At 39.5% G+C, this 22,805-nt stretch overlaps 2 protein-coding genes across 3 annotated transcripts in view; one reads left to right on the top strand and one right to left on the bottom strand.

Moving 5' to 3' along the window:
* Window positions 1–479: 479 nt before the first annotated feature.
* LOC125765036 (probable G-protein coupled receptor No18) lies at window positions 480–8,419 on the bottom strand. 2 transcript variants are annotated; one of them, XM_049429888.1, is made up of 5 exons: window positions 7,488–8,419; window positions 5,790–5,892; window positions 5,568–5,693; window positions 2,688–2,865; window positions 480–1,649 (listed from the first exon to the last, which is right to left on the bottom strand). In XM_049429888.1, the coding sequence occupies exons 1-5, from the start codon at window positions 7,867–7,869 to the stop codon at window positions 948–950; spliced, it is 1,491 nt and encodes a 496-aa protein (XP_049285845.1). In that variant the 5' UTR covers window positions 7,870–8,419; the 3' UTR covers window positions 480–947. The 2 variants fall into 2 exon arrangements, with proteins under 2 accessions (XP_049285845.1, XP_049285844.1); XM_049429887.1 differs by having other exon boundaries at window positions 5,568–5,892.
* The window catches only part of LOC125764919 (alpha-mannosidase 2), a 142,915-nt gene continuing 121,999 nt past the window's right edge, over window positions 1,890–22,805 (top strand). The window contains exon 1 of the mRNA XM_049429638.1: window positions 1,890–1,971. The gene's annotated coding sequence lies outside the window, so the exon portion shown is untranslated. The remainder of the gene's footprint in view (window positions 1,972–22,805) is intronic.

The following is a 22,805-nucleotide window of genomic DNA, read 5'->3' as shown; positions in this document are numbered from 1 at the left end:
GTCCAAATATCCTTTCTGGCATGCAACATTGCACACAAGAAAATAAAATTTACATGAGCTTTCTCAAAATGGTAAGCTTTTATGGAATATACCCACTACATGACAAGAATTTTTTTTTTTAAATTTAAAATTTGAATTAAAATGATTATTTTTTAAATGATTAATTAACCAACATTTGACCCATTGGCATTTGATGTGATCGTAAACGGGGGTGATGGGCTGTAAAATATGCAAGCGAAAATAACAAAATGGTAAAAATAATTCTTGTAGAACAAAAGAGAGAAGAGACAATGAGGCAGCTTATAACTTAGAACAAAAATATACTTTAAGTCTGTAAGTATATTGTTCTCGATATTAATCGCTTTTGAAATGCTATTTTAAAATGATATGTTTTTTTTAAATTCATTAGTTAAAATATATCAAATAGAAACTTTTATTTATTTACCACTAATTTAATAAGCTAAACTAATTATTCAAACATATATCGTTACTCTCTTACATTAAACGATAGAATGCAATATTCGCGAAAACAATTAGTTTAAATTGCACACAAAACATAAAAGACCACTACTATTGACTTTGTGTTTTTGTACGCCGCAGCCCTCGGGCAGAGAAAATTATTTTTCATTTTCAACGATGCGAATTCAATCGCAGGAAAAAAAAACAAAAAAATACACCAGCTACCTACCAACCCTCATACTTCTGGGAACCTGTTGTTTGATCCTTTGAAAACGTAGCATGTACAGCACCTTAATTGATTTACAATTTATTGCGAATCCTTAAAAGCCGCTTCATCTCCGGCGGGCATATCGGCAAAACGGGATCAAAACAGGCAACACAAACTTCTAGTTAATTCGTTTTTTTTTATTTATTTATTTCCATTCTATGTAATAAGTAACGAAACACTGACGACACACTGTCTTTTTTCTTGCTCGGCTCGATCCGCATTATGATTTGTAAAAGGTGAGGTTGTGCTTGTTTTTGAAGAACTTCCGTAGTGTGAGGCGCCAAAACGCTACCCGAAAGTCAACGTTGTAGAACGCGTAAATGAACGGATTGATGGCGCTGTTAATCCACCCGAGCCAGGTTAGGAACTCCATCAGATCGTCACTTTTCGAATCGTCCGGCAGGAATGGCATCAGCAGGTAGTACACGAAGAATGGCAACCAGCAGGCAATGAACCCACCCACAACCATGCTGAGCGTTTGGGCGGTCTTCGTTTCACGCTTCAGCGAGGAAATGCGGATCGGGATACGTTTCCCGTGCAGCCGTATCTTGGTCGCATTGTTTGTGACATTCGAAGCGCACGATTCCGAGAGCGAAATTTGACTTGCACTAAACTGCACGGTGTTAATCGGTCGCAATTCAAATGTGGCGCCCGAAAACTTTGACATGCCGCTCGCATTGCTACCGTTCCGGGTGGTAGTGCTTTGTGTGCCACGTGACGCCACGTTCGGTGTTGTGCGTGTGGAGCTTAAAAATTCGTACAACGTTTGATGCGAAGTGTTGTTGCTGCTGCTTCCATTCGGATAGTGGCCGGCGGGAAGTGCGTGTCGTCCACCGTACGCTCCACTCACCATCTGTCGCGGGCTGGTGTCCGCATCCGAGGTGCAGTTATCCACCTCGATATCGCAGTTCTTTTCCGTTGCCTACCGTAAAGGATAGAAAACGAAGCAGAAGTTAGAAACGAGAAAAGGAAAAGGTCAAAAAGTAAACAGACAATAAGTATCCAAATTTGGCTTCGCTTTACATTTAAACATTACGCACGGGATGGGCCACAGAGAGACTTGAGTTCGTCTAGTTGCGTACCTAAAAGATAAACGAATCTAAAAACCCTAGACTAATATTTAACGAAATCCCTTCCTAACAGGTTCTGGCTGGCTGGAGAAGGTTCATGGAAATTGACCGCAAACAAAAAAGGGAAGAAAAACAATGATGCTGAACACTTTCTCTAAGTAACTTCTGCTTAAGGTAAGTGATATTTATAGCCTTAATTTTATTAATTTAAATAAACCTTGAAATATTTTAAATTTTATTTCAATGATGATTGATGATATGATTTTTTCTTCTAATGAAATTGAATAATTTTTTTCTACTATTTCTACCTAATCCGTCACAATCTGAAAACCCCCCTAATTATTACAGTACGATGCATTGAATTATTATTTCGCTTGCGTGGAAATAATTAAGTCCCTTTATGCTACTTTACCGCAGCAAACGTTTGATAAATTTTCTGCAACAAAAGCATTCAGGCAATTAAAACGCTTACCGCTGACGATGTAATTTCCATTACGTAAAAATCTATGATTGCGGAATTTTAAGTACATCCCTACCCCAAACCAAAAAAAAAAAACAATCCCTAAACAAGCGTCCCAACGTTGCGCCGTGGGCGACTCATTAGCATAACAACGGACAAACTTCAAATTAAATCCCACAACACACATACATTTCTCGCTCGAAACGAAACCAAACGGGCTTGTTTCACACCCCTTGGGGAGAGGGTGGGTGAGGGTGGAGATTGGGGGAAGAAACATCCCCAGAAGAGATACTTCAGTTTTTGGGCGGAAAAGTCATCCTTCCTCGTATCGCCGAAGGTGTGAAGCCGGAGTACGGGCTTACTGTCAAAAATGATTCTCACTCGCACCATTTTGGATCCGATTGTCGATTTCGCTGTCATTCGTACCTACCTCCGTTTTGGTCATCCGGTTTTGGCGCGACGTAAGCACACAACATATCTTCGAGTAAACGTACAGCATCACCGTCATCGGGATGAAGAAGGAACCCATGGCGGAAAACACGACGTAGCCCTTGTTCTGGTTGTAGTGGCACTCATAGCTTTGTAGTGTCCTTCGATCCTGATCGTACCTGTGCGCACCGTGCAAGAGTGTACGTTGATGGGGACAGAAAGAAAAAAAAGAATGAAGAAGAAAAAAAAGTCAGTTAGAAACCATTTCGAGGGCCATAATATATCCGCCGGGCTCCATCCGAGATCATGTGCATGGTGAAACATGAAAGTTTTCGGGTTCGTACACCGTATGGAATCGCTTGCTAAAGTTTGCAGCGTACGGGGTAATTGATTTTGTGGAGATTAAAATTTTTTGCAAGTGAATCCACTTACGGACAGCTCGAGTGTATCTGTCAGACAGCTTACCGGTGTACGCGAGATTAAGCACCGGCCGGTAGTGACTTGTGAACTTTTGAATAAACATTCGGAATTGAATTTAACCTCGACCGGGAAAAACCTACACGGTTTCCCTGCCGGAACGATGGAAGGCAAAATGCGAACTGCCCCCAAAAAAAAAAAAAACAAAAATGGTTCCAACTGTTCGATGAAGAAAGCACATCGTTTGTGTATCTTAAAAAGAATTTCCCGATGAAAAAAAGTCTTTTCAGTAACACAACAAAACCATTCCCTTAAAAGAAAAAAAAGAACTTAAGCTTAACATAAATTGGGATATTTACGCTTCACGAGCTATCATTCAGCTACACTATACGGCGTTCATTGTACCGGCTGGCAAAGAACAGTCCTTGTTCTGGGAAAAGGCTGACCAATGCTGGCGTTGGTGACCAAACCCGTCCTTAAGAGTTCGTTCAAAAAAATTGTGAAACCTTAACCATATGATGGATGCGTGTTGTTTGCTGCCGTTGGTTTCATCTTTGTCCCTGTATCCTTGACATCTTTCGCTAGCTTTAGCGACTGCGGCTTTGCAATGCTGTCTTTCAAGTACCGATGAAAACAGCAACCGCCTGGAGTTGGACGGATTTCTCCGAAGGTATGCATCGGACTTCGACGCTACCTTTCATACTGAAGCTGCTACCGATTTGTTCAAGCTAATTTTGCTAAAAAGGTCATTCATTGTCGGTTACCTTACCGTTACGGTACGGTTACTTGCACCCTGTGTGGGATCTTTCATTCCAATGTAACGTTGATTTATTTTTATTTTCAATAACAACGAGCGAAAGTAAAAATAAAAAAAAAATGTCGAAAAAACTAAAACCCTCTTTTTTTGTCTGTCACTTGAACGATCATATTAATCTCTTGGTTAAAAAGTCAAATCGTGGAAAATGACGTGAAGGACAATTTTCCAATGCGGCGAGAAGGAAAATGTGACAAGGGTTGGTAGTGAAAGCAGAAAAGCTTTTTTTGCGAACAAACCGAACCGAATGGAATGTGGCACGTGATGAGATGGTAGCATCCGTGGGAAACAAGGCATGGTTTAACTATTTGCCATCGTAAAAGCAATTTAGCCAAACGCTACTGGTTCGTGGAGAGGAAATTGAAGATATCCTTCAGCTTTCGATCGACTGTTAATGGTCATCAAAGCCACAAACCATGTACTTTAGCGAATGTTTTCGGAATCAATATTTGAAAACACACCAGGCATTCATCTCATTGTGAGTGTATGGGACACACAGAGTTTTATGACTGCAACGGACCATACGCGACCGTCCGTTTCAATTGGTCGATGACATTTTGCAGGGTTTTTCGATTCAGTTCGGACTGGATCTGCAATTTTTTCCTTTTCCGCGCACTTGATTTGGCTAAAGTCTGAAAGAAGGACCCTCCCTCTCACGGTCACTCATCTGCGTGTCAATTTTTTGTACAGGGTGGTTCGGAGGCTATGCAATGTGGAAAGAATTTGATTTTTTTTATAGTTACAAATACATTGTAAGGGGGTTTTCGCATAGTGAAAAGTGATTTATTAATCGAGGAACCAAGTTACATACCCTGTTTGTGAAACCGTAACATTTTCCTAATTTTTGGCCCAACTTTGCCTCAAAATTCGGTCGGCATGCAACGGATCGCCAATCTGTCTTCTGATTTGGCTAAATGACACTTGTGCCTACATTTTGTCCATGCATCACTAATCGCTACAATATCTCTGGCCAATTAGATTGAATCCCAACCAATCTGGTTGAAAATTTGATATTTCAAATTACATTTTTACGAATTATTTAACTCACGAGTGATATGAGTCGTTCATGTGAGTGAGTCAAAGGTCAAATCGTCATAACTCTTTCAAGAGTCAAATAACAGCTCTATGATTCAAATCAATCTTTCATGAGTGATATCAATCCTTGAGGCTAGGCTAACTTCACCACACCACTCCACTTCGTCAACAATGTTAAATTTAAGAATCACTCGAAGAATCAACTCTTTCGTGTGAGTCACTCACTAGGAGTTAACTCACCACCTAGAGCACTTATTATTCTCATCTCCAGTACGGACAAAAATCGAAAAACCCTGTAAGGGTTAACGGATCCGCTACACGTCGTTCACTAGGCAGCTGTTGGGAATCTCACAGTATTTTCACTCACGTGGTACGTGGGTGGAATGGAATAAAAATAGTACGACTTGCACACTCGTAACGATGCTGCGTCCTATTCGGATAGAAGCTGTAGAGATAAAATGTCGCTAGGATGATAGCCGTGAATTGAGCATCTAATCCAATCGCAACAACCCCCGAAACAAAAACAAAAAAAAACCGCCTCCATCGTAAGGTGAGATGTGTCTATGTGTTAAGCAGTATTTGCCGACTACTCGACTTTGCCATTGACGTACTTACCAGCCAAGGATGGGAGGACAGGTGATCGCTAGTGCTACCAACCACACGACGAATATCATCAACAGTGCTAACCGCTTGGAGCGTCTTCGTTTCGAGTAGGTGAGCGGTCGCGTTACAGCCAGATATCTGTCAGGAAGAAAAGCCAAATATACCACCGCCAACCGAACTAACGCATTAAAAACAATCTTTTGCTTTAACCGTGCGCCACCCTCCCCTATATACCTATCAACGCTGATTGCACAGAGACTAAGGATGGAGGCCGTACAGAGCAGCACGTCAAGCGATATCCAAATGTCGCACAGTATCCACCCAAGCTGCCATGATTCTGTGAACGAGGAGGGAAAGGATGAGAAAAAAACGCAGGATAATAAAGAAACGCGAACACAGATGAGGTTAACAAAAAGTTCTAACACACACACACGCAAGAGCTAAAGTACAGCAGCTTTCCCAGCTTGGAAGCAAAATTGTGGTAGTGCGGGAAATAAGAGGAAGAACCACCGGGAAATAAGGGTGGGAGACACACGATCAGACGAAAACAGCAATATCGTAGGGGTTTTTTTTTTGGTTTGTAGATTCAAAGGATTACTTTCACTTTCATCCGCAAAAGTTCGCCGGATTCGGTTACGCGTACGCAAACAAGCGCCACGCCAGTGAGCCAATCTGCCATGCTATAGTAGCAGAAATTTGTGTTAATTTTATTTACTCAGCAGCTCCGTGCGGACGATAATGAACTTTCTTCGCGCTTTCTTCACCAGAGTTGCCCTGCGAAATGGTTTTGGTAAAGTGTTCGGCAAAGCACGGGAAGAAGAATAAAAATGTATTTTCCTTCCAACTCGTGGTCCCTCGTGTGCACTTTTTCTTTTGATTTCTTGCACCGGCAGGGGGTACCGAACGGATGCTTCTAAAGCTTGTTTGTCTTTCCGGCATACTTTTGCCAACAATTGACTTGAAGTGTTTTATCGGTGTTTTGACGATCGCTCCTGTCATTTGTTGTTGTCGTACAGCGAGTAGGCGAAAAGCATAATCTGCAAAATGATTTCATTCCGGTTGTTTTGTGGATTTATTAGCTATTTCTTTTGCGAGCGAAGATTTTTCATTTGTTACATTGGTATTATGTTTTGTAGCAGATTTCCCGCTCGAGTAATGCAACCTTTACCTAATGGAGCTTTAATGAAGTTTCGATGACAAACAGCTTTACAGCGCACTGTCTGCCAGTGTGCTATCTGTGTCATCTGCCACCACTTGTTACGCTTTCTGGCAAGCTCAATCAGCATTAACATGATGCGTGCTTACACACTCGTACCTGTACGCTCTGGCAAGCATAAGCCGGTATGCTATGCGCTCGTATCATCTTTCATTGGCAACGAGGCAGAAAACTGTACCAAGCGAACCCGTCCCGGCCTTGAAATTCTGGGAGGGATTTGGCCAAAAAAACAGAAAAGATAAATGTACAACGAAATCATACATATGGAATAATTTTCCCGAGCTCCCGATCAAGATTTGCTAAGCGCTAAGTACGGGGAGAATATGATAAAAGGTTGCCCAAAAAAAAATGGAGGAAAAACAAAAAAAACATGGAGGCACCCGAGATTACTGACAGGCGTACGCGTGTAAGCCGACGCCTATCAATATCATGCCAGACGGACCAGCCCGGATGCGTCTCTAGAGGTTGCGAAACGCGTAGAATTAATCCTCAGAAGCGTACGGAAAAAAGCGGTTGTGAAATTTGAAGGGCAACAAGTTGGTACGACGTGAACACGCACGGCACGGTACGACGTGGACCACCGTAACTGATCCGGGAAGGTTTTGAGATTAATACAAAAATGAGCTACCAAGCGGAACTGAACAGGAAAGGGGAAAAAACGGTCCTCACACACGGGCGAAAAGATATGAACGAAATATAAAGGGAAAAACACGTACCGACGACGAACACGATGACGGCGGGTGGCATCACGAAGATACCGACGAGCCAGTCGGCAACGGCCAAACTCATTACGAAGCAGTTCGTGACGGTGCGCAACCGTCTCGTGGTCAGCACGGACAGGATCACCAGCGTATTGCCGACGACCGTGATCACTATCAGCAGACAGAACAGCGCTACCAGAACGAGCTTCTTCCACGATAGGCAAGCCCGGCTGCATCCGATCGTCCCGTTGACCCGATGCCGTTCGTCAAACACCGTCCCGAGGCCGGTCTCGTGCAGATTGACAAACAGCTCCTGGTAGGTGGTCGACAGGGCCGCCGTATAGTTGATGATGACCGACGCACTGGTGGTGATGGTGGTTCCATTGATGGCCATCATGCGGTCTATTTTGCTCACAGACTATATCACTTAACCACTGCCGTTGGTATGTGGACTCATCTCACTGTACCGCTTAATACGGTGATTCTGTTTTATTTCACTCACTCACTCATAACCACATATTTCGGCTTCGGTTTTTTCTTTTGAACGGGTTAGGAGAAGGATTTTTTACTTCCTATTTACTTGCAATCATCAGTCTTGGAATGTTAGGTAGCTGTCCTGTACCCATTTCCTTGCTATGCAAAGACTGTTCCTTCGTCGGGACGGACAGCAAACACACTTTTGGGGACTGGTTTCAATTTCATTAAACAAATTCTACACCATAAACCATGCTACATCATCAAAGCGTTCACACATACACCCACAAACGATGTCCCTACACTTTTTCTAGATCACACCACAGAACAGAAGTATGGGAATGTTATAATTCAATAGCAAACCAACGACCCCACCCGTAACTCCTGTTGAGGTTGGCAGAGTGAAGTATCGCTTGTGATGGAAAGGTTATTTGCACACCCTTTTTTGGCGTGGGATGGGGCACTTCTGGGATGGGGACTGGTTGGAATTGATGTGCCGGAAATTATTTGCTACCGATCGACGCTGGCTAGTTATAGTTCGGATAGTTGCCCAGTGAGGCTTTCAGCGTTTGTGAAGGACATCCGCTTTTTACGGCACCGCTGATTGCATCCGGAGCGCGGTCAGTGTGCTGGGCAGGCTGGAAAATTAGCAAAACAGAACGTAAAATGTGTCAGAGGGGAGTAAACAAATTTTAATGTGAAATATTTTCTCATGTGCTGGATGGTAACGATGCAAGCTTTAAAAATAGTAAATTAAATTTGTTTAAAACATTTACATTAAATCAAATAACTAAACTGCTACATGTTGGCATGAGGGGGCCATGAGGGATCGTTTTCGAAGAAATGTGGTACCAAAATTTCCCAACCAGCGCAGAGCATAAAAGTTTACAAAACAATGCTATCGATGGAACATTCGATGTACGTGTATTGATTCGAGGAAATTCAAACTTCTTCTGTGCGGTTTTTCTACCAAGCGCTACCTATCTTGTGCCAAGAGTAAAAACAAACGACCGTATTGATACATTTGGAAAAGCTGCAACAAATTGTTTGGGTAAGATATATTTATTCCAAGAAACGAATGCTGACGAACGATAAAAGTGATGAAACACTTGATAAGCATAATAAAGGGAAGCATTTGATTTATTCAATAAATACTGAAACATTCTTTTCCATTCTGTAATGGAATGTGTTTATGTCAATTATGACAATTTGAAGCACATGCAACGTAAATACTGAAGCAAGTTTCACCAGTGAGAAATTGTTTCACTGACCATTCATTTGTATTTAACGTACATGAATTATGCACAGTTCCTCGAAGATGTTTTTGGGAGATTTTCTTTTCGTTTTTTTTGTGCAGCTATAAAAACTCATCAATTAACCATAGAGAGCTAAATGGGTCTAATGTTTCCGAGAAGATCCTCTACCAAGAACTAAATATTTTAGTGAATGTCTAATGGTTTCTTATTTTTGTATGGTTTTTTCTGTTGAGAGGAAATTGTTTTCTTCAATGTAAAACATCTCTAAATATTTTACTTTCAATGCGAGTAACATAAAAAAATTAATTAAAAAAAAAATACCATAAAAGCTGAATTTTATTACTTTTTTAGTGAAGTACTAGGCGCCTCCACCAAATAAATTGCTTTTTTATTATATGAAAAGTTGTTTAAAATGTTTTAAACATAATCTGTCTATTTATGCAGAATTTTGTTTTAAACAAGCTAAATTAATTTTTATTGTGGGCGTTTTAATTATTAAACTGTTCTTTTTTCCTCAAAACCATTTAAACAACTAAGTAATCAAATTTTTTGTTCTTATGGCTAAAAAAGTTAATTAATCACTCTGGTTGGTCCGTCATTTCTCTCACTCCTTACTTCGCGTATTGTCTTCGTTGGCTTTCACCTTACCGAAGATTACTTTGTAAAATGTACTTTCAAACGTAGGCGCTTCGGCTTCATAATTAATTATTCGTACCAACCAAGAATTAATGCATAATTGATTCATAATTACCATCCTCGGTGGTAGTGGTGAAATAATTTTCCTCTGTTTTCCACCAACTTTAACCATTTCATCAGAACGTTTTGCTTAAGGTTTGTACCAAAAAAAAATAGATCAACTCTAGCAAAGCTTGTAGGATTTACAACACACGACACGGTGAATGTTCGCGCAAATGCTTTCTTCGACCATTCCCCTGCAAACGGTTCGGACGGTTGAGACAATAATAATAGCTAAACCCCAATTCACACGAAGCCTATTAATAGCTAACCGTCCGTAGGGTAGATTAATCTTGTCGACAAGACACCCATTGTAGCGGAGCACACCTCAAAAAAAGAAGCTTAGCCGAAACACTAACGACCACGGTTCGGTGAAGATAAAATGCCACCGTTAATTCCCGATAGGAAACGAACCGTTTTTATCGCACCTTCTGTGCACAGCCAATCTTCCCACGGCATGCCATTAATGGCTCAAATTGTGGACAGTTTCATTTGTTCCACGTGCTGCACCTCGGTTTGTGATGTGCTTTGGAGCTACGCGAGACATGATGCTGCTGTCGGCAAGTTTGTTCGCCCAATGGTTGTGGTACCATCCGGCTCCACCAGCAAAGGAAACCTCTTATTCTCAAGAGTATGTTATCCCTGCAAAAGTACGCTTTCGCAGAATGGTAGACATGATAAATTTACATACCAAACGCCAAGGCGAGACACTTTCACCTTCCGCCTGACAGTGGTGGCGGTACGTTAAGTACAAAAAACTCCTGACGGATTTGTACCGTTGGGACGGAAGCAGGCATGGTGGCAGCAATCAGAGCAATTGTCAGATGACTGTTAATGATGATAAGAGTCACACCGTCTCAATGTGCTGCTGTGTGCGTTTTTGGAACTTGTTTAACCATTGTACAGGCATGTGACACCAGGAAGCAAATTAGCGAGTGATCATTTTTCTCGACCATGTTCACGAAAACGAACATGGCCCGAAGAATCTGTCGGAACGATAAAGTTTTGTTGCGTTTTGCGTGTACATCACTTTTTACGGGGCAGCTTTTTTGTTGCAGATTGTACATGTTTTCCTTTGAACAAAGCTATTGAATTGAATTTTGTTGTTCAGACGTTTTCATGTTGTGCTTTTTATTACGTACCTTAGGACATAAGGTCTTGTTGAAATAATTGAAAAGATTTTAGCGACTCTTATGGAATACTTATAAACATCTTCTTTTCCATTCATTATTTATACTTCTTATTTTTTAAGCAGGGTTGAAATTTAAACATTGAAAGTTTAAAGTGTCCTTCGAGAAGTTTTTGAAATCAAATGAATAAATATTGATAAAGCATAGAAAAATGTAGAACCAAAAAAATATCCCCATATTTCCTGGCTGTTGTTTTGAGTTGAATCAATTAAATACATCTATTGGCACGCCATCTTCTGAACCCATAAAAACCCATAAAAATTATTCAAGTTGAAGTTAATTGTCATGTGAGTGTTTTATTATGCAAAATTTATTATAAAACCGTTGTATTTCGATATATGGTTTATCATTAGGCGGTGTCCATTTATAACGTAACGCTCGCAGGTGGAGGGAGGGGGTTCCCTCTAGCGTTACGATTTGTTACAGAGGGGAAAGCGTCCACTTTGTGTTACGTAACATAAATTAATCATATTGTCAATGACCACCAACCTGGGTGAGTATTGCGCATTTATTTCTTTATATATTTTGATATGGAAGTCGTACAAACTTTTAATTTATATAATGCCAGGACAAATATGTTTTTCACCATTTCGTGCATTTTTGAAATATTTTTTTCGAATTTTTCGATGAATACCTTTTATATATACCGAATATGCATTCCTTTTTTTATGCGTGTGAGCTTTTTTTTGGATTGTAAAGCTTATAACTTTTGATTTACGCGTCATATTCTTCTTCTTCTTGGCTTAACGAGCTTCGAGGCCAAGTTAAAACAAAGCATTTTTCATTGCAAAGCAAAAAGTTTTTCAATGAACACCACATACAAAAATTGTCAAGATGAATCTGTAGAGAGTTACAATCGTCAATAGAGGAGGATGAGCAAAATATCTTAAGATCGTCAACATAACACAGGAACATTTTGGATGGAAGAAAATTGCAAGTGTGATTAATAAATAATACTTTCGTATTATAGAATTATAGAAGTGGATTTAAAACACTACCTTGAGTTACACCCGATGACGCTATAAATCAATCTCAATGGAAATCATCAATTTTTATTTGTTTAGAACGGGAGGTTAAGTAAGAATCAAACCAGTCTGATATATATTTTATTTATATTTAAAAAAATGGGGGAAGGGGTGTTTGGTGTTGCGTTACATAACATTAGAGGGGGGTCTTTGCCAACGTTACATTTTGTTACGATAGGGGGGGTTGGGTCGAAAAATGACAATTTTAACTTTACGTAATAAATGGACGCCCCCTTAGAACAACTACAAACACGTAGAAACCGATAATTAAAGCAATTCCAATAGTCTAACCTTTTCGAAGCACTATATTCAGAATGGAATGAAGTTCCATTTACAAACTTTTACTTAGGTGCACTCTTCTTCTAGTTGTCTACACATTTCAAAATAGTAACAAAACATATTATGATGGCTTAACTTACTGTACAATGACAAATGTTACGTTTATCTAATTACCACCCAACCTACCGTTACCATTGATTTCTCGGGAGTGCCGTCAAGGTGTCGACCACAGATAAATTTATTTTGCCTCATAAAAACGTACCTCGCCACATTCCTACGGAGCAAGGATAATCTAAAAGGTGGAAAAAAACAACATAACACAAATCCTGCCATAAAGGAGTGTTGGTGTGGAAACATTCGTTTGTAGCAAAAGCTCGTCACAACAAGGTGTGACATCAACGTTTCTGTTTGACAAACCTAGAAAAGCGCACCTGGCACCACCAACGCAACGGATGGATGTAAAATATGGACACCATCTCCATGCTCACCTTTGCGCTGTTTCCGCCCCCAACCCACACTTTGGCAGTGTGTAACAAAACATTATGGACCATTCTTGACACCGCGCCCCGGAGGCAGTTCGAGGGAAACAGTTCCGCACATCGAACCGGTTGGCTCATCAATTAACGACGGCATCGTATCGAACTGCCTTCACCTAACTTATCATGACTGCTGCCGGAACCGAACTATCTAGCGCAGTGGATCTAGTTTTCCAGGAAAATGAGGGGAGAAAAAATTAGCTACAGCTGGTCGTACTTTTAGGGAAATGTGCCTCGAGCCGTCCGAATCGATTAGCAATATTTCGTGGGGCACAATATCGCTGGCGGTTCAGTTGTTATTCTCATACGATATGAATGTTTGCGCTGGAATGCAGTGTGTTTTCCACTGGATGATCTAATAGAGGAAATCGAGCGTGTTAATTAACTAGAATACTGTTCATTTAGAGGCGTGATGGTTTAATTAACAAAACACTTTAATAAAGGACGAATTGATTTTTACATCTATTAACAATTTAACATTTAAACGCACAAAAAAAATCCTCCTTGCAAGACACACTAAGTAACCGAAAAACGAAAAATAATTACGTCCATATTCATCAATCAACGAAGCCCAAAAACGTTTCCCTTCGGTCTGGCAATGGCGTAGAAGTGGCGGAAAATTGACCTACACGTTGACACGACTCTATTTCGGCATCGTTTTGACACCTTGCAGACCTAGGAAAATCAGGCTAATGATCTTATCATCTGAAGGAAAAATCAGGATAATTAATTTCGTCCTTCCGTGAAGACGGTTTTATGGCCATGGCTAGGAAGACGGTTTTCTGTCCCAATTTTCGGCTGATTTGAAGTTGAGTGATGAAGCGAAAAGATTACAAAAAAAAAATTATATATTGAGTAGTAGAAGACAGAAAGAGAGAGAGAGAGAGAGAGCGAAAAAAAAAGTATTTTTATTGTTATATTAAAGACTGCCAGTAACTAATCGAATGAAAAACGGGGACAAAAAATCACTTAACCCATTACTGCTGTTCCGTATGAAGCGTTCCACTCGCATTAGGCTTTCCCCATGCCAAGGCAGCATTGTTGGTTAAAGGACAAAACAAATCTTCCTTCCTTACGGTGGTGATCAGTGGGTCGGTTTTCTTTGACATCCCTTTTTTTTGGGTTAACCTTTTTCTATCGCAAAATAATTTCAACGTGAAAGCTACGCATAAGGGTTTAACGAACCTTGTTCTGGTAGGTAGAAGAATGCGATAATATATTTGATGCTCGTGTCCGTTTTTTTTTTTTTTGAAATTGAAAGCTTATCCCTACTTTCCCCTTCAGCTGTCCTTTTCGATTGGCCCAACTTTATTCCCAAAAACTAGCCCGTTTCTTATAACGCATGCCTGATTGCTTCTGGTAAAAGAAAAAGGGCTCACTTAACGCAGTATTCATGCAACCGTGAGAAAATAATTTGCTTTATCGTATTTTTACACTAGTTGAAATGACGAAATGATACGAATAAAAATTCACTTTAGATGCAAAAAACAACAGATGGCACCGAAAAAATATGGTACTGTATAGTGGAAATATGAATACTTTTTTTGTTTAGATGAATTTCTTTGCGCACTTCAAAGAAATCGATGGAGGCGCCTGGTACGCGATAGATTAAAATGCTAATTATGATGATGGTAAATAATTTCACATTCATCACACGTTAAACGCATCGTAACGAATGGATGATAGCTTGAGCATGGTTGGCTTTAATTAAAACTAGACCTTGAACGAACCATCACCGGCTCGAACCATTCCACCATTGCTCCGGGCGTCGGTTTATGTCTATGCGTACCCATCCCATCGACCATCGTGGTGGTGATCCGGTGTATTATTGCACCATACGGTCAACGGGCAGTAAATCCACCGCTCGACTCGCTGTGACTTAATTTCCTGTCAAAAGTCTGTAAAATAATTACTAACAGCAACGGCAGAGGACGCAAGTGAATGGCATTTCGCAATAGAGAAAAAAAGCACAAGACATGTACATAACAGAAGCAAAACAAGTTTATCTTATCGACCGTTGTGAAGAAACTTTACAACCATGGGAAGTGCGCACTACCAACAGATTGTACTTAAAAAGTTTCAGAATCTGAATTGTACCAATGATCATGCAGGCGGAAGAATCGGGACTTTTCCCCATTAAACTTGACCATTCTGTCCATGACCATTGTCGCGTTGAAAGCTTCTTTATTTGCGTTTCTTTTTTTTCCCGCTCCCTTCTCAAGTAGGGGGAGAAAACAATTGTAATGCGTAATGGCGCCAATGGTTTTGACCGAGCGCAAACAGTGAAAACCTGTCACTCCCTTACCAAGGTTGATGATTTCAATTTCAATCGAGTTCGAGACTCTGGAACGATGCTGACCGAACATTAGTACCTTTGGCAGTGAATTGAGTGGAAAATATTTGTTCCACCATCACATCCAGAAAAGAAGTGATATGGGGGTTTTCACGAGGACGCACATCGCCCTTGTGCTTTCCACATAATAAGGGGAATCGGTAGCCATTTTGCAATTCAATAGATGGCAATCAAATGTGGGCTACTAATACTTAAGCTGTTCGATCGTTACGAAGGGCCGGTGTTGGTAAATGCACTAGAAAAATTGGAAACCATTCTCATAATACAATGATAGTTCGGGAGGTATCATCGTCATGCCCTCAAAACTCTCCATTGTCCAATGGTGACCTTAGGGCTGATATTCATGAAACTGGAAACACTGTAATGGGAATGTCCTTCTAACCCAACTAACTCGTAGAAAACGTTAGGAAAAATTCTATAAATTCTAACCAAAGCAGCTTAATGGTTGACTCGGTAATAATAGGACTTTATGGGATCTCTTTTAGTGGTTTTGCTAATGTTACTGCTAAGATACGTTTCCCCTTTATATTTTCACATTTTCTGGATTAAATTTTAAGGAAGACTAAAAGTACTTTGTAGACGGTGATTTTTATTTTACTGAAAAGTACAAATATAATAAAACTTCAATTTTATGTTTAATAAACCAGCCGCTTACATAAAATGAAGATGTAGTCATACTCCTTCTACTATTAAACGTAATGACACGGTGCTATTTTAAGGTGGTGCAGTGTTATAAACAAAAAGGTATTGCTTTCTCCCTAATAATAGCAACAAAACTATAATCAAATCACCCTCTACAGAGAGGGATTAATGGAAACAAATGCCCAACTATAAACGATACTCAGTGTAACCATTCATCAAACCACTACCACCAGCGGGGCTATTTCCTGTCCAGGTCGCATGTGCAACGAATATTTCTTCCCTACGACCCGTGGGGGAGAAGGTCACTCAAGGAAAGGGACAAGGGAGGGGTGGTAGAACGTTTAGGTATGTTTGGCCGGCCGGCCGATCCAGGTGAAGGTCGATTTATTGAATCTTGTTTGCGAGATGGCCTAATAGTAGTGGAAGCTCTTAAATCACGTCCACACTTCCGGCAGGTCGGGTTTTTTTTATTCCTTTATTTTGGTCCAATGACGTAAACTCTTTCTTAAAGCTGTCTTGCTTCTTATACCAAGACAGTGACATTTATATGTCAAAGGTTTGTGCCAAAGCTAAATGGAATAATAGACTAAAAACAGTCCATAGAGGTTTATCGGTATGAAATAAATAAATGTTTCGCATTAATTTTGATCACTTTGTTAACATAATTTTAGACCAAAAACCTTCCAAGAAATTTTCTCTTTTAATGGTTTGAAACTTTGCTTTTCGGTAGAGTAGGGAATTACATTGAAGGTGATGTGAGCTAAACTTCACGGTAATTTTATTCAACTGCTTCATGAGCATTTGTCACACATCACAGAAATATAACTTTAGAAACCATTACCATACTTATGGATCGAATACAATTTACATTGATACCTTTTCGGCACTTGTTTTACACCATGGGGTGGTAATGGATACCGTAGCAGATTGAATTATCCATTAAGAAGCTTTTCCATTTCTTAGCAACGAGCATTCTGAAACATTCTCTACGGATGGTTAAGCTCGAATCCAAAAGTACCGATGTGAATTCGGAACTGTTCATGCAAATATTTCCACTTTGAAGACGTTGAATCGTTTGCTTTTAACCTTTCTAGATTGTATCTAATAATATACACGAATCATTCCGAGGGTTGAAGAACGACCTTCATTCATATATTCAACTCCTTTATTATCGGTAATTCGTAGAGCTATCGTTGTGATTAGCGTACATGTGTAACTATTATTAATATCTGCTAATCTACAATTCCATTCCAAATTATTTAGCATAAGCATAGGCAAAAATCATCTTCGTTAATTAATTTCATGGAAAGGAAAATAAATCCTCCTCCATACATACTCCTTAAATACAAGAAAACATAGTTCCCCGAAAAGAGTCAAAGTCGATCAACGGCAATTACTTCTTGGAAAATGATTAAATTTAATTGAATTCTAAGAATATTCAATCTGCCACAAATACATCAACTTACATTCCAAATACTTCAGGAGTGGTATAATCGAAATTAAGTTCTTTCTTATTCTCTTCTCTTGGTTCTAAATGAACAACTTTATTCTTTGAGAAAAGATCATCGACCAATTGGTGGTTATAACAGTCAAACGTCAAATGAAACTATCATGTAATGTCTATTTTATGCAACAAAATGTTTGTTCGACAAACAATTAATGTTTTTTTTTATATTCTGATTTGTTTGAGCTCCAACTAAACAGAAGCAAAATAATCAAATTTTATCGCAAGACACTATTTATAAAATGACAACAATTGTAGTTACACAATAATGCCGATACCTTCCAAACAATGGCAACATCAAAACGAGCATGCAATAATTTTCAATTTGCAGACATTTTTGCGTAACTCAAACGTAACTCAATTTTGTCGTTTTAGTTTTTTTTTCTACAGCTTGGCACTGGTCAGTGGGAAGTTCATGGTAATGGATGCAAAATAATATCTGTTTGCTATGAGTTGATATAAAGTTGACAAAATTACTTCTGCTCCTTGTTACATTTACTGCCAAACCCGCTGCATTGAGCATGAAGAAAAGTGAGCAGCAAACAATCATAAACTTTCTTTAAACTTCTCAGTAAACGTTCTTTGTAAGTGTTTCAAAGGAAAATGTATTTTACTTTTAAATTACGCACAGTTTTGTAAATTATATTTTACTCTTTTGTGTATTTTTTTTAAACTGCCCTCTTTTTATAGTAGCGAAACTTTGAAAAACTTTAATTTTGTATAACAAAATTCATGTTTAAATTTTTCCCCATTAAGAAAATAAGTTTTTTCCTTGTAAATAAAGCCTTTTCTTGTAATAATCATCTTAAACACAAATTAAAATAAAAAAATGTTTATTTAAAAATTTTAATATAAAAGATAAAGATTTCATGGTAAATAATTTTTGTGGAACACCGTCTGTCAGTTAAAAGATTTTTATTAATTTTCAAATTCAAAACTGAGTGTCTTTTTTGTGAAACATTTAAATATCCTCCCCGATGTAAACCGTGAATTTTCCCGGACAAGAATAAATCAATTAATTATGCTTATTCCATGTTAAATTATTCACCAAAAATGCTAGTTTAAACTATAAATTCAATAAACTCTGGCATTATGCTAATGATCAATAAAACATTAATAAACAACTTACTAAATGTCACAACAAAAGAAGCAAACAAACAATAACAAAGTACAACTCATTATGCGATAAAAAATAATTAATTTTCCCCCGTTACCTTAGCCGAGCTGCATCACCGTTCAGCTTAAACCTGCATTCAAACCCAGCGAAACCACGAACAGATTTTCTACCATTTGTTCTGCTTAACCTTTTGCCAACCCGTGCAAAGTAATTAGTTTATGAAGCATCTGGTTTGCGCCCGTAACACCGTAACGCACATAATCCACATCGGCGTTTTTGGGGGTGCCGTTATCGTTTACAGCTTCATCAAAAACCCGCGGTCCAGGAGACAATCGAGTGACACTTGTTTTTTTTCTCTCTGAACACCGGCAAAAATGCTGCCCCTAACGGAAAATGATGTCACGAATTGTGGCTGCAAGAGGGAAGTTCCGTTCCGATGGTTTGTGGCACAACCCGGGGGCGGTCACATTAACCTGACTAACAATGTCGTTCATTTACTTTACTGCAGCAACGTTCGCCACAGATCCTGGCCTTAAAATGGTTCCCACTGTTCATACAACGCACATGCACGGTCATTAAATCTGACGACCCGGTCTCATTTGATGCCGATATAATGAGCTTCTTCATCCGCCGCGAGAAACGCATCCAACACGATCAGCGCACTATCATCGGAACGGTGACATGATTTTCGATTTGCACTATAATTCCGGGCTTTGAGCAAGGACTTTTTTGGGAGATTTTGTTTTTTTCTTTCCACCTGTTTTGAGGTGCTTACGATCACAACTCCAAAGCACCGGACCGGAACCACACCGGAAGGCTTTAATGCAAACCAAATTGTACCGGGCCCAGATGCGCTAACGACCGTACGGCAGTACGGATACAGTTCGACTGCCGGCGGTGGAGCGAAATTTGTCCGCGCGCCAAACACACATTCGAGCAGTTGTTGAGCAGGTTCGTGCTCGAATCGCATCGGTTTCGGACCAAAGCGCGACATTCAAAGCTTGCGCAGTTTGTACCGTTCCGCTAGTAGCTGCTGCTTCAACCGCGATTCCCCATCGAATCGACCGGTATAACATCCAACAGCTCGGTTTGGTCCGTTTTAAATGTGTGAAAAATCATAACAACCGTTCATTCATTACCACTGTTTCTCAATGGTTTAGCGTTTCTTGAATATACCTTCCTTTTTGAGGTGAACGTTATCCTAGGTATTCGTCCTTCTATTCACGTCGGATTCCTCCCACAGACACGCATAAGGGGATTGACTCCTGAAGATGTTTTATCCTTTTTTTCTTTCTCCCACTTCATCTTTCATCGTTCGGTGGAAATATGATCTTTCCCAAAAAAACGCGTGGGGACCACCGATTGACGAAATATTGAGCTATTTGGGGCGATAAATAGTCATTAATTAAATTTCAATCAGCTTTCATCCTCACTCAGGCATCAGAGGGACTCGATAAAACGGTGGTATGGGAGGAATAGGGTGAAGATGTTGTTTAAAAGTTTCAAAAGATTTTGGCGAACACTGTTCGCCATCTCCTTAAGGGAAGGCGTAAACTTTTCCCCACCTTTTTTTTGTTGTTGCTTGTTGTGAGAAAAGGAAATGCTAAACAGCCGGTAGCTTATTAATAATTGATCTTCAAAAAACCCGGCATCATCGGAAGCAGCTGAGAGTTACGGCGGATACTTGTTATTTCCCAGGAACTCAAGAAACGAGTGAAAGGTGCGTTGAAGCTTAGCGCTTAAAGTAGGGAAGGACAGTTTATTTTTAGACCGGCCCACTATACACCAGGGAACAAATGGTAGGGAGCACTTTACGAAATTTGCTTCCACCAAGATGTTGGTGATTTTCTTTTCGCTTTGTTGTTTTTATTTGCCTTTTGTGCATTTGTCCCAATTTTTGCACTTATACATGTTTGTTGAAATGTGATAGTTTTGCAAAAACAAAAATCAAACATGGTAGGGATGAGATAAGCAAAAAGGGTTCGACATGGTCTGGATATCGTTAATATTTAAAAGAGTTTCATCCAGCAAACGAGAAATCAATGATTTGGTTGTCATGTTGTGCAATCTGTTTGCTTTATTCCAGAAAGAAATTTAGAGAGAGAGAGAGAGAGAGAGAGAGAGAGAGAGAAAGAGATCCTTCAGTTCAATCACCAACTGTCTAACAAGCTTTCAAGAAAACTTTCCCCCAAAGACAAACCTTGGGAAACGGTCGTTGAAGGTGCTACGCTTATTTGATTTCACACAATGCGGTTCGTCACACCCCATTCAAGCCCCCGGGAAAGCAACTAGCGGACAAGGTGAGATTAAATTTCAAACACAGCGGTCCGTTTATAATTACGCGCAAATTGAAACTCAGTCGCTGTGAAGAAACAAAGCTTAACATTCTTTCGCAGTGCTTCCGCGAACGGGCGCGTGTCGTCATCAATTCTCAGCCGCACGCTCACCCCTCACAAGAATTCACGGATCGTTCTTAATCAAAACCGCATACCTTGGCTACCCATTCACGACACACCGCATTCAATTATGGACAAAGTTTTTCCATTGCCTTACACCTTTCACCTGCATGCGCCAAATATCCGCCGTCTGTTGCTGTTGGTCGCGTATCGGAAAGTTTGCGTCATTTCACCAGTATCACGCCCAGTCAGGCACGTTTATTCCACCATTGGATTGGGTGGCGGGGATGATTTTTTTTTTTGCTTACAAAAACAAAAGGTAGACTAAAAAAAACTAACTCGATGGAAACCCATACGGAAAAACCATTTCCACCCGCTGATGCGGCAAGATATTATTCGCGGCATCAACAGTCAATCATCGTACCGACCTTTTGCGGGTGGGAAGAAAGTTAGTCCCATTAAACAGTCGGGCGAATCTTATCCACTAGCGGACGCTTATCAGCATCGCTTCGTAGCGATGGTGAAGGATACCCACACTGGACAAGAAAAATCGGCAAGATCATCACGGTTTTGTGTAGAAATCGATGAATGCGTGAGCGTTGCGTAAGGTAAGGTGAATTATACTTACATCACCTACAGACGCAATCGGTTCGATTTATTACGTATTGGATGATATGGTAGAAATATTATTTTTCACAACCCTATTTTTGTGCAGTTTCTGTTTTGATTTACAGCAGAAAATATTAACAGTGGGATTAGGAGTTTTTTCAGTGAAAGAAGAGTTTCACAATATTACCTTTAAACATTTAAAATAACGCACCATAAAGGCAGGAGAGTTGTCTAAAATTGACAAAAACCGTTTTTGGCGAAAGGAAAACATTGAAGAGGCTATTTGGAAAATTTAGAATCGGCATTTGAAAATCCATTGAAATGATAAATCTTGGAAGTTTGCACTCGGCAGGCTGGTCCTGTCATAAGAAAGACACTGGACGAACCAGTCTGTGAAGGTATTGTAAGCTGTCCTCAAGGACAGACATCCTTCGGGATAGAATGATGGCGATGATGTCTCCAGAAAGTAATACTTTTCATCAAATGGAAAAATAGTTAAAAACTTAAACTATTTATATTCATAACCGGGCAGTACAAGTACATATAAAAAATTGGTAGAGTGTTAACTCTTCAAAAAAACCAAATTCTTTGTAAGGCCATGCTTCAGCTAATAATTGTGAGGATTGTCGCAAAAAGTGGTTAATTAATTCATTTAATACAAGATATCTAGAAGAATCAAAGGCAATTGATAAATTAATGTACAATATTTCATAAAAAACTGAAAAAACAATATTTAATTTTAAAACAAAAAAAAGTCATCTCAATCAGTTGGTTTTCAAAGATGATTTATGAAAAAGTTAAAATTGATATTCGAATTGAAATTGATACAAATTAGAATAAAAAACAATAAACAAAATTATTAATTTGCAATTGAAGGTATGAAGCATTAATTTAACAAAAACTCATATTATGCTTTGATGTTTCGAGTTTCAAACCGCTGGAATTTCATTCCACCAACAGATCTAGTCTTAATAATCCAACTCAATTTACAAATTTTTATTGAAATCCTATTTTACCTCTGTAACAAATTTTCCCCTACAGTGAAACAAGATGGATAAAGGTAATTTTTTTACACATTCAAACGTACCAAACAAATGTACCTCCCCCAGTGTTTGATCTACACCGGCGGCACCGGTAACATAAGCCGTGTAACATAAAGCAAACTTTTTTGTTAACACACGATTTCGTCCTCGTTCGCTTTATAGCTCTCCCGCGCG

The sequence above is a fragment of the Anopheles funestus genome, chromosome 2RL (assembly GCF_943734845.2).
Source record: "Anopheles funestus chromosome 2RL, idAnoFuneDA-416_04, whole genome shotgun sequence".
NCBI lineage: Eukaryota > Metazoa > Arthropoda > Insecta > Diptera > Culicidae > Anopheles > Anopheles funestus.
This window is presented reverse-complemented; position numbering and strand designations above follow the sequence as displayed.